At 40.2% G+C, this 12,882-nt stretch overlaps 1 protein-coding gene across 9 annotated transcripts in view; it reads right to left on the reverse strand.

The window, feature by feature from the left end:
* The window catches only part of LOC111178792 (adenylate cyclase type 10-like), a 118,059-nt gene that overhangs the window by 84,802 nt on the left and 20,375 nt on the right, over nucleotides 1–12,882 (reverse strand). For 8 of the 9 annotated variants that reach the window (XM_089918778.1, XM_089918773.1, XM_022581861.3 and 5 more), the window contains 9 exons: nucleotides 12,176–12,447; nucleotides 11,514–11,650; nucleotides 10,715–10,840; nucleotides 8,231–8,500; nucleotides 7,052–7,381; nucleotides 4,740–4,803; nucleotides 3,309–3,528; nucleotides 2,844–2,969; nucleotides 346–518 (listed from right to left, as the gene is read on the reverse strand). In XM_089918778.1, the coding sequence (XP_089774904.1) occupies nucleotides 346–518; nucleotides 2,844–2,969; nucleotides 3,309–3,528; nucleotides 4,740–4,803; nucleotides 7,052–7,381; nucleotides 8,231–8,500; nucleotides 10,715–10,840; nucleotides 11,514–11,650; nucleotides 12,176–12,447 (1,718 nt within the window). The remainder of the gene's footprint in view (nucleotides 1–345; nucleotides 519–2,843; nucleotides 2,970–3,308; nucleotides 3,529–4,739; nucleotides 4,804–7,051; nucleotides 7,382–8,230; nucleotides 8,501–10,714; nucleotides 10,841–11,513; nucleotides 11,651–12,175; nucleotides 12,448–12,882) is intronic. The other variant, XM_089918771.1, reaches the window with a different exon arrangement.

Below are 12,882 nucleotides of genomic sequence, written 5' to 3' on the forward strand. Positions count from 1 at the left end.
TCATTCTTTGAATTGCTCTTTTGGTTGAATACATTTCCTATAAATTATTATAGCTCAATGACCAGGTAGCAACTCAGTATTATGTGTATATATATCGGAGAAATAATATTGATATTAAATTGCCACGTATGTGTATGTGTACACACAATACACATATATGTATCTTTATTTGAAAGAGACAGGATAATACCATACTCCAAAAACTAAAGAAGCCCTCATTCAGCTACACTGAATTGGCTGTAAAAAGAGCAGTCTTTACTCAAATAGGCAAAACTCCAGGCTGGGTCCTAGTTTACTTCTCTGTGGCCCTAAATGGAAACAGGACAAGTTGGCTAGGCTTCTCACTTCTCACTAGGATTGTCTGGGGGTTGGCTCAGGGAACAGGAACGCCAGCATTTCTCTAGGAATGTTTGGAAAATGGCACCAAACCAGGTCCAAGGGAAATTCCTTTTCAGCAGACGAAGGGCTTGCCTAGCCAATTTTTTGGCCAAGGTGATCTGTCCCATGTTGAAACAGACCTGGAGATGGTAAAATGAGAAACAGTAATGTAAATGTGGGAAGATTATTAAGGACAAGGTTCTGGATATAACACACTGGCTTTTATTTTGGAATGTGTTCTTGGGGCCCTTGAGGTACCAGAGTGAGCTGAGTTGGAGCAGAGCCTGGCCACGCTACCAGGCACCAGTAGGGCCACGAGCCAAGTAAAGGAGAAAACAGAATTACGGAGAAAGCACTCTCCTTTCTCATCTCCCACACATTTGCCAGTGAGTAGTAGAGGAAGGCTGTGATTTAGAAGGTGATGCTGCTAGACTCAGATGGGATTATCATTTGGGCAGAAACCGAGATGCTTCAGATGCCACGGAAAGCATCTGAGATATCACCAAATCCCGTATCCCTCTTCATAAACAAGTTGTACCACCATAGTGCATTTGAGGGTAAGATCTGAGGAACTACCTTGAGGTTATCATATACCTGCATGTTCTATGGCTAAATCCTCCAAGAAAATGATAAAGTCTATGGTAATTTCTGAACAAGCTTAGGAAGACTGCACAGTAATTCTTTCTTTTAAAGGGGAAGAAATAATTATTTAACTTTGCTCCAAAGACCTTTCGGTTGAAACGCAACTAATGCAATACCTTGGATAACTCTAATATTCCCTTTGGTGTTCAAAGGCATTTATACACATTAGGTTTACTCTCCTAACCAAGGTATCTTAAGGTTCACACTGAAACTAGTTTTTATTTATTTATGTATTTTATTTGAAAGCTTGGCTAACAAAACATCCCCCATGGTTTTATGAAGTCATCATTTATAACTTGATAAATAATCATTCCAACATATTTTGTTCTGTTGGATTTAACAGTAATGAGGCTGGGAGAAGTTGCTGTTATGAGTTATTCATCCAGAATAAGTAAGTTTACCCCTATTTGTCCTTTGAAAATGGAATGTCTCATGGCATGCTTTCCCCAGAGTTTCTATTTGATATACAAATCTCATTCCCTGGGGAAATTTGTTATAAGTGATATAGAATGATCTACAAGGTATATTTATTTATTTTAAAACAAGATGTGGAATGGAGTATAGAGAGTTCCTATTTGTATATAACAAAGGAAGGGGAAAGGTTATATACATTTATGTATGCTGAGCCCCTCTGGTAGAATACATAAAGAGAGGACACAGTGGCTCAGTGGTGGGATTGCGGGGAGAGACTTTGAAATGTATGTTCTTTTCTTCCTTCTAGCTTTATTGAGATATATTTGACATATAACATTGTGTAACTTTAAGGTGTACAATGGGATGATTTTTTTAATTGAGGGCTAACTGACATACAACATTGTATTAGTTTTAGGTGTATAACATAATGATTCAATATGTGTATATACTGGAAAATGATCATTACAGTAAGTTTGATTAACATCCGTCACCACATATAGTTACAATTTTTTTTCTTGTGACGAGAACTTTTAAGGTCTACTCTCTTAGTAAATTTCAAATATACAATACAGTACTGTTAACTACCGTCCCATGCTGTGCATCACAACCTCAGAACTTATACTTTTTGACTACCTTCACCCATTTTGTTCACCCCTGCATCCCCCTGAATTAGTTTATATACACTCTAGTGAGCAAAGGACATGACAGGCAATTCACAGAAATAAATGACCAATAAACATTTAAAGAAGACTTATAATATCTGATGTTGGTAAGGATGTGAAGAAGTGAGAAAAACTCAAATTCATATAATACTGTAGTGGACAATTTGGCGTTATATTTATTAATTGTAAAATCATTCATATTGTCTGCCTTAGCATTTCCACCTCTGAAAATTTCTCTTACAGAAACACTCTCACAAGGGAGTAAAGAGATATTTACAAAAATATTCACTGTAGAAATGTTTATAATAACCCCAAATTAGAGATAACCTAAATGTACATGAAGAAGGAAATGGCTAAGTAAATTTGATATATGGATATAACGTAGTACTTGGCACCTGTAACTATGATTGGATGTATGCCAATATGCAAATATGTTCAATCTGTATTTTTAAGAATAAAAACCAGATGCAGAAAAAAGACAACGTAGAATTATGATTCTATTTTAAAAATAATGGAAAACAATAATGATATGAGTATGTGTGTATAATTGGTGGAATTCACACCAATTATTAACTATGCTGGGGGTGACATGGGATTAGTAAGCGCTCTTTCACCTTCTACATGTATTTCTGTTTTGAATTTGAATCACATTTATAATTGCACACAAAAAAAGAGATTTTAAAGGAAATAACAGGATATTCCTCAAGGAGAAACAACCCAAACTTCAAGGTTACCCCCTGCCCTCACCTCTGACCGAAGACAGCAGAAAGTGGCCTCCTCAAACTGACAGATCTTCACCTTGTGCTTTTTATAAAACGAGAATGCTGAGGGTTGGCCCAGAAGGCTGCTTGCCTTCCTCAAATAAAGGAAGGCCTCCAAACAAGACAAGGGATGGAGAAACTGGATTAGGATTTGGATGTTGCTAAGCGTGTGACTGGGGCGAGGGCTAGATCAAGGTTATGATGAATTTGAACTGGGGCAGGATTTAGTTAGAAATGGGGAGCTGGACTGTGTGTGCAGGAGTTGGGGCAGGGCTGGCAGCACGTGGTGCTCCTTCACTCTCACTTCATATTTTCTCCTAGACCCCTTACAGCTTCTCTCTCTCCCACTTTCCTCCACTTTTCATTGCAAGTTACTTGATGGTAAGAAATCCCTATAAAATTCCCCTAGTCATAGGGCTCAGCTCAGGGGCAGAGAGCAGAGCTTGCTCACCATGTAATTATCTGACAGGTCCAAGGAGGCAGCGGCAGCCTCCAGCAGGTAATAAAACGCACAAGTGGTTTCTCCAATGACCAGGCAGTGCTGGGTGAGAGGTGACAGCACTAACTTCAGGACTTCCTTACAGTGGCAGGGCTTCGTGGTTAACATGTCTTTCTCAGGGCTGGTCTGAGCCAGTTTCCTGTTCACTTGATCCAGGAACTCTTCCTCTGTTCTTTGTGGAGAGAAGATGAAGAGCTGAGAGTGGCCACCCAGTAGCCACTCTTGCTGAGGCATTACCAGGTCTCAAAGCCACTTTGTCCAGGAAGCTTTCCTTTATAATTCATTAATTCTATGTCTATCTTTCTCCTCCATTGCTCCATAGGTTTTGAAAGTCAGGGACCTGGTCTATAATGGCAAAGCCCTATTAGGGAGTTTTAAAAACCTAAAGCCAAAGTACCTCACAAACTAAAGGAAACGACCACACCCGAAGAGTAAACTAACACTGTTGCATGCAAACATAAAAATGATACAAAGCAGTAATAATACCTTTATCTATTAGCACATTTGAACTCCATCATGGCATATTTGAATATTATTTTATACAATACCACCACCTTATCCTACAATAACCCTGCCATTCAGGTAGGCAAAAATTACCTCCCTCTTACAGATGAGGAAACTGAAGCTCAGAGAGATTAAGTGACTTATGTATGACCTCACAGCTACTGAGTAGAACCAAAACTAGAGTTCACCTTTCTGACTACTAGTCCAATGCACTTTCTACAGGCACCACGAGTTCAAAAGAGGTCTGATCTCTCTGAGATAGAATGATTGAAAAAAGTGGGAACTGAGGAGGGCTTTGAAGGATGGTGACCATTCTGTTAACTGGAAGGATGTGGATGCCACTGAGTATGTTTAAAAGGGAGAACTGTGTGAGCACAGACACAATAAGTATGGGGGTGATTCATGTAGAATATAGATTTTTGTTTGAAAACTGAAGAAATCAGGTTGGATAAGTATAATAGGAAACTCGAGAGTGGCTGATGAATTCAAGGTATGAACATGTAAAATTGTTAAGACAGGCATTAGAAAGCCAGGAGGTACATAGTTATGAAATGTAAAATCATTTTAATATCATCTGGGCTCAAAAGTAATTGAGAAGGCAAATTTATAGCTGAAAACAATCTGCTACATGTACAATACATTTGAGAGCTATTAAATACAGTTTTTCTTAATCACTAAAAAATAATTTCCCTACAAACAATCAAAAATTGCCTTTCTGATTCTCTGTTAACTTGAATTTTGGGCTGAGTACAAGAGTCACTGCTCCTGGGTGGTCAGATGCCTTCCTTGTCTGCAGGTAAGGTGAGTGCCCTAGTTTAATGGTTATCTGTGTCTCACTTCCTGGCCTCCTCCATGCCCACTCTCAGCATCTCCACCTACCTGCAGTGTTCCCTTGTGAAGGCCTCCTGACTTCTGGGTGATTCTGTCTGGAACTGAGAACTGTCTGTAGGGAGAAAGAGATGATTATCTTCAATTGCCCGTATTTGTATTAACTGAGAATATTGAAAATTCCTGACTCCTTTCCACTGCAGCTTAGTTCATGACCTAATTGCCTCCCCCATTATAAAAATGATAAGTTTAGGTTTAAAATTAGCCTTACACACAAGATTAGGGTGCTAATTTTTTCCTTAAATGCAACTATTTGTGATTCAAATAGTAACTCCTTTCATTATCAAACTTCCCAAACCAATTCCTAATTCTGTTTGCAAAAGAAATGAATAAAGAATGTGTCCATCTGGTTTGATGACTAATTCTAATAGTAGAAATCCAAGAATATATCTAGATCAGATTTACGACTAGATGGGAGCGAACCACAGATCCTAAGACCTAGTGAAGAAAATCATGAGGGCACAAGATGCCACATCCCACCAGAGTCACAATGACCAGCAGAGATTTTCAGCTTTACCTAGCTGGCCTTAAATAACCTTTATCCTCTAGATTTGCCTTTTTCTCTGCAGCTGTCTTCTGACCAAAAAGAAAAGACTGGGAAGGATGTGGGGATGTTACCTATTTGGGCTCAGGAGCACAGGTGGTGGGATTGAAAAGAAGTCTAAGAGAATAATTATAGGGAGGACTTGTGTTAAGTAAAACACAAGTTTATTATTGTGTTTGTTAAGTAAACATAAGTTTATTATTGATTATTTAATTATGTCACCTAAGGTAAGGTAAAGCAAGGCTAAGGTAACTAAGGAAACTGGAATTTGGCAGCACTACTGCAATGCACAATTCTCAGGGCATCATCATATCATAGCCTGTGTGAATAACACCCTCTGTTCTACATGGTCATGCACAACGGCCCTGGGTCTGAGAAGCCTACTCAGGGTTTGGATGTGCTGGAAAGGTCTTGGGCCTCTCTCACAGCTAGACTGACCAGGCTGTCGAATCTACAGCTGACAGTGACCTCTCAAAAACAAAAGGTCATATAGGAAATATGAATGATAGTGTGATTTCTTCATAATACCAACCAGGACATTCACTACTACTTTCCTCTTTCCTCTCAGAAAGTACAAAAGTGCAAATGACTGTAGAGCTCATCGGCCAGTGACCAATTTCTCCAAGTCACTGGTCCACCTTCATAGAGTCATAAGAATGTTCTGGCCAGAAGAGGTAGGATCATAGATCAACATCTTCATTTTAGTCTTTTACCACCACTGATTCACCATCTCTCCCATATCCCTCTCCCCTGCTAACACCAACACCAACTTCTCTTTTATCAAAGTAGAAAAAGAGAAGATTTGCCTGGGTCTTGACTGCTGTCTTCAAATATGAAAGAAGGTACAACTCTGAAAAATGAGTGGAAAAGTTGCAGGAAGGTAGAGTTCACCTTGATGAAAGAAGCTTTCTAACAGTTACTGAGAATGAAATGGGATGTCCTACAAGGTGAGCTAACTGAAAATGTTAAAACAAAGAGGGTGAACTCTTGGCCCTCAGCAGTGAAATCATGGAGTCCTAACCACTGGACCACAGGGAATTCCTGAGGATGAACTCTTATCTGGGATGTGGTAGAGGGCTATAGGCTTTGGGGAACATCTATCCACTAATCCAAACTTCTTTAAGTAGCTAACTCCTACTTATCCCTCAAATCTCACTCAAGGGAGAGTCTTATCTTACTCCTTTCTCAGGCTGGGCTAATGGCCCCTTCTCTAGGTACCCCAACTCCTATGTGGTCCGTTTTCATCACCTTTATCATGCCATATTGGAATTCTCTATTTATATGACTGTATCACCCCCCCCAAAACTGATAATTGCATTTTGTATTATTAACACCTAACTGCAGCATCTGATACACATAAGGGCTCCATATATGTGTACTGAGCTGAATAATTACAATAATAAAAACAATAACTAAAACGTATTGAGCACTAACCACGTGCCTGGCACTATTCAAAGCACGTTATATATTTTAACTCATTTAATCCTCACAACAACCTACGAAGTGTGTATTGTTATTTTCCTCAATTAACTGAGGTTATGTAACTTGCCCAAGATTGCCAACCAAACCAAGAATAATCTCTAAAGTTCCTTTTAACGCTGAGATCACACTTTTCTTATTTCTGGTACTTCAGTGAGAAATGGCTCTCTCCACCTATTTTTCTCTTTTAATCTGATTTCACCTTTTGAATAAAGAGCTCCAAGTACACGAATAAAAAGAAGTGCTGCCCACGTGTCTTCTTTCTGCCCCCTGGATTTACCTTGGGGAGAAGGCAGCTGCAATTTGTCTGGGATCACTTGTGTCAGTATCGAGCCAGTATCTTTGTAGCTACAGAATCGGGAGGTCCCACTGGAGCTCTTAGTAGAACAGATGGCAAAACGGTGGAAGGGGACAAAGTCCCCCCCATGACAGCTCCCACAGCGGCAGGCCAAATCTCGAAGAAACCAGGCACATTCAAGGTGTAGGGCTGTCTGTTGTGCCTTGGGCCACAGCTCCCAAGCCGCTTCCTGCAATAGAGGCACTCCAAATTCTAGCACCTCGGTTTGAGGTAGGGATAGTTTCTCTTGTAGCCTGAGAGGAGAGCCAGCATCTGAAATATAGGAAAATCTAAATGAGAGTCTCCCTTAAAGTCCTTTTACGCTACCAGGTAGCAAACTCCCAAGCACATGCTGCTGGTGTATAAGAAAATTTTATTTGTAATTCCTATTTGGTATTATGGCTTCCTTTGTATAAAGAATTTTATACCAATCTGAGAGTGATATTGACTGTATCTAGTATAAAGTACAACAGGGAAGAAATGACTAGTGGTAGAGAACTACACTGGATAGATTTCTTAGTTTTTCCTCCTAAATTGAGCTTTTTTACTGCAAATTATTATAAACATCAAATAACGGAAAGGCTCTGCTCAAATATAAGGTCCAAACATATTTCAAAGCCAAATTATTTGTGGATTACGTGTGCTTTGGGTAGAGCCTATGTCACAAGCTTATTCTTTTTTGTGGAGAACATGAGACTGCAGCTATTTAATTTACATCTTGCTTTGTTCATATGTTTCAATATCATGTGTGTTTAACGTCCTTGTGAATTTCTAAAATTAGAAACAGTTTATCCTATTTTCTTATTATTTATCCTAAGAAGCCAATAAAAGACTACGGCAATATTTTCTGAACCAAAAATCAAAATACAAATACTTAACACATGGGCTTAACATGGAGCTAGAATCCTTGAAATTAAGACAATTCTGAAAAATACAGGCTATTCATTCACTATAACCATGGGTCTTCCATGGTTACAATAATTAATTTCCCCCATCTCTTAGACATAAGCTTTAAGAGACTGAGGCCCATGATATATGATATTGATACTCTTTCTGAACACAGATACCCTCACCCAAAGCTCTCTATTCAGTCCTGAGAACAAGGGAGCAGCTCTGCCTCACCTGATTTTCTCTCCTCTTTGGTTTGTTCAATAATCTCGATAGAGGAAGGCATTAATATTGGCTCAGCAGGAAGCTCTTGGCTCTTGTTGCACCAGCGGAGCACATGTATATCCACAAGAGCCCTCAGTACCTGAAGTAGCTTATTTTTACCCCAGCCAGGCAGGAGGTGCTGCAGCAGATCTATGTGGAAGGAGTGACCAATGACTGCAGCACACTTAACCAGCAACTGTTCCTCTGGGCTCAGTTGATCCAGTTGGTTCACTGCTATTTCTGAAGAAAAATAAAATCTGCAATGAACAGGCTTTCTACTAACATAGAATAGACTGTGTTAACAATCCGTTCATTCAAAAAAAAAAAAAAAAAGGGTTTGCTTTTTTGTCCATCTGTTCTCCACTCAGCCAAATGTCTTGAAAGAGCCTTATCTCCATGTCCTCTTTTGTCCCCATTCCCCATTCATTACTCAACCAACAATCAGGTTTTCAGCACAACACTGAAACTGTTCCTCATGGTCACCAAAACGTTTTGCTGGTAGATCCATTTTCTTCTTACTTTCAACTAAACATGGAGGCTGGGCTTCCTGGTCCCAGAACTCTAATTAGTATAAAGATCTTAACTCCAAGCATTTTAGTAAATCTCTCCATATTCTGACCCATATATTAAAGCAGTTGGTATTGAACCGGTAAGTCACCAAGCCCAAAATCTAGGAATAATTCTAAACTTTTCCCTCTCCCTCACAACCAACTTGTCACCCACTCATTCTCTTTCTAAATGTTCTTGAATATATTTCCTCCTAAACAATTTTAGTATAAGTAGTCATTTTCACCTGGATCACTATGCTACCCTGTTCTGAACATCTCCAATTTCCTCTCATTCTTATCTCAATAACACATTAACTAGTGGTAGAACTGTACACCTAAAGTACAAATAGAGTCATGTCAGCCCCCTTCTTAAATACTTGTATAACTTACATGACCTTTTACCATGTAGCTTTGGCCTTTCATTTAGACCAAGGCCTTGCCGACTGGACTGTTCATTTTAGCTTATGAGTTAAATCCTTTTTCCTTCCCTGTGGACAACACTGATCTTGGGTTAACTTTCTAGCTGTTTCCTAGGATCCTCATAAAATCAGAATGTCAGCTGAGTTACCAGGTAACACTGCTTATGCAAAGAGTGATCCCTGATGGGAAACTGAATTTGGACTAGGAAAACTGTGAATAAGCTACAAATACCTGGTGGTAAGCCACAGCTTTGGGGTTCCTTGAGTGTAGTAATTCTTGTAACAGGTCACAGTGCCTAGAAACTATGCCTACAGGACTATTATAAGAGATACCAGTTCCTTGTTGGGAAATGGGGCATCTAAGCACCCATCCATCATGGTCTCATCCCATCACATGTAAGCTATTCCTTGAGGCTCCAGAGAACAGCAGTGGGAACTGCCGTGAGGACCCCCACTGAAGAAAACCACTTGCTCCTGTCCTGCTACAGTGCTGTGTTTCCTGACCTGTACGCTTCTAAGTTAGTAAAGCCAATGCCAAGTGTGGCCTATCACAGTTGTAGGAATATGAACTGTCCAGGTGGACCTAAAACCACCAGAGTGAACAGCTTATAATAGCTAACAGTCATTGACTATTAATTATATACCATGATTTATTTCATTTAATCTTCAACTACCCCCATGAGGTAGGGGCTATCATTATCCTCATCTGAGTATGAGAAGACTAAGGCTTAGATAAGTTCATCTAACGTTTCACAGCTACTAAGTGGAGGAAGCAATGGTATCCAGATTTTTCTGATGCCAGAGCCCTGGCTCTTAATTACCAATGTGTTCTGTACTGCTGTTTCACATGCGTGTCTTATATTCTCAGTAAGACCATGCTTGACTTGAAGGCATGCTTATCCATCATAACATTCCTCAAGAAGGGTTAATAAAGTACCCTGGCCACCAAACATTTGAACAGAACATTAAAAAAACCATCCTCACCTCTAAAAAGAACACCGCCTGTCTAATCATGCCTACCCAATTCTGACGACTTTATTCTCTATCTCATCAGTCATTATAAGCTGACTTTGCACTCTTTTTATTAAACCCCTGCTATGTCCCTAATACTGCCTCTTCACCAGCACCACGGATTTCCTAAATCTCAGCAGCATTATCTCCCTCGCTTCCTGTCTCCTCCAGCACAGGGATATGCACAAAGGGAAACTCAGGTCATAGTTTTTATTAAACAACTAGAAAACTTTCCCAGGTTATCAGTCAGCCTCAAAGAGAACAGTGGGCTCACTTACATAAAACATTACTCAAGTAGCATTACAAGTCTTTAAGAACTCTTCGGGCAGTGCCAGAATTTATTTCTGGAAGGCAGATTTCTTTTTTGAAGAAATGAAGCTAGCATGATAATGAGGGGTCTATACTCAATCATCCACCAAATTACTAAGTGCAATGACACCTGTAATTGATTCACTTGAGGTCTTCAAGGGACCTGCCTTTTAATAACGGTGGAAGAAGCACTGTATCCAAGTTCACGTCATCTTTGACTGTGCAGACATAAAGTTCCTGGTCTTCAGAGCTGGCAGGAGAAATACTATACATTGTGGATTTCATGGCATTGGCTGTAGAGAAAGAAGACTATGACTGAGGAAAACACCATGCTCAGTGACTGTAGTTTTAAAGGCACAAAAACACACTTAGTCAAGAAACTGAAAGGATTAAGATCAATGGAGCATACACGTTTAAAGTGGTTTACCCCACCCATCCTGCCTGTCCTCTCATTTTCTCTTAGGAACGAACATTTCCTGTACCACACGGTACCTAACATTCTCACTCTTCCTGTTTACCTTTCAATAGCCCTCTCTTCTATTACGTCACAGCTCTAGGATGCCTTTCTGGATTTACACATACTTCTATCTCTTTCTTCCTCCCTTCTCCCCTCCCCCATTCAAACCCTCAAGTCATCTCTCTCATCAGTAATGTGCAATTCTCTACAGACTGTCATGTTTATCAATCCTCTCTGATGTTTATAAATCCTATTTTCCTATCCCCGCCTCCTAGGCTGCTCAAAAAGGAACTGAAGTAGATTGACTCAATTACTTCACCTGAGGCAGTATTTAGCGTTTCCAACACAGTTGCGTATTACTTGTATAGTACACTTAGCCAGGAAGGCTGAATCTTGCTCATGATGGCAGCAGGGAAGAGGCGCATGCCTAATTAGGACCAGGTGATGCCATGTTCAAGAACGAACTCCAGCAGTGGGATCAGGGTAGAACCCTGGGAAGCTCAGCTTACCTGACAGGGTCTCCCACTTGCTGTTCTCCTCCTCCTCCTTTTGGAGGTCATGAAAGAGCAATATGTTCTTAGAGAGAAGGTCCTGGCATAAGACCTCACAGTAAAGGGGGTTTCCAAAGCACCTGCGGAGAAGGTAGCTGTAGAGAGGTAAGCAGGGGATTGCTGACTAAAGATGCCCACTTGAAGAGAGCCAAGCATAAAGGTATTTCATACTGACGAATATTTCTTCTTTTGTTAAAGTCAGTTCTTGATGATATACACTAACAGAGGGAAGCAGCAGCACAGAAATGTAAAAAAAAGTTTCTGATTGGTTTTGGCAGTAACTTTTCTCTCAACTATTTTGCTTCTGTTGATGTTAAAAGGAACTAGCATCCCCTTGCTAAAGGGTCCGGCAGAAGTTGGCCTGACCGCACATAATGGACCTATTAAGAAAGCCATCCAAGTCCTAACTGTCCTGTGAAAACCTGGGTGAAGAGCCCAGGGGAGACAGCCCTTTACTGGGTTACTAGGAGACTGTCTACTCTTAAATCCTAGTTTTGGGCCTCATCATGGTTTCTAATGCCATACTCTCCCCCAACTCCGGTGTGAGACCTGAGCCTTCTCTTATACTATGGCACTGGCTCCTCCCTTAATGAGGTGCCCAGCTAGTCCTCGCCACTCACATCTGCAGCTCCTGGGGGATGCTCACCACCCCCAGTTCCCAACATGCCATTCTCAACAGTGAGGTCGCTGCCAACTTCGAAATGGGCACAAAGATAGCCTGAGGGCTCTGCAGGAAGTGCTGGGCCCAGCCACAAAGGGTGAACGTAGGGGTCAATGTCATCACCATGATGATGGGCACACTGGAGAGCAAAGTTCCCAAAAACTCCCAGGAGTCTGCATCCATATACTGGGCCTCATCAATGAGGAAAACCAGTGGTGTTTCCCTCATTGCCTGGAAATAACAGTAAAGAAACGATGACAAGCTCTGATTAGAAATGAAGTCATCTGATTTTCAAATCTACCATGAATTTCCCATCAACAATTTAAATAAAATGTCAACAAAGGCTGGGATTTTCAGAGTAAAATGTATTCTTAGTCCAGGTAATATTTTACTTTATAAATATAAAACACAGCTTATATATCTAATTCCTAAAGAAATGTACTGAGTTTCTTTGAACAAGAAAATACTCTAACTGAAATATGAAATAAGCATCAAAATATTCTCCAAATCAAACTTGAAGCTTGCAAATATTTCACTTTAGCAAAAGATTCAAACTGTGTGGGAATTCATAGTATTTTTAAACCAGTAATTTCCAAACCAGGCTGCACATCAGAAATACCTGGGAGTGCTATAGCTAAAGCTACCAGTTATAATGCCTGCTCATGT

The sequence above is a fragment of the Delphinapterus leucas genome, chromosome 10, assembly GCF_059928025.1.
Source record: "Delphinapterus leucas isolate spDelLeu-1000000601 "Yukka" chromosome 10, BTC_Dleu_Yukka2, whole genome shotgun sequence".
Lineage (NCBI taxonomy): Eukaryota > Metazoa > Chordata > Mammalia > Artiodactyla > Monodontidae > Delphinapterus > Delphinapterus leucas.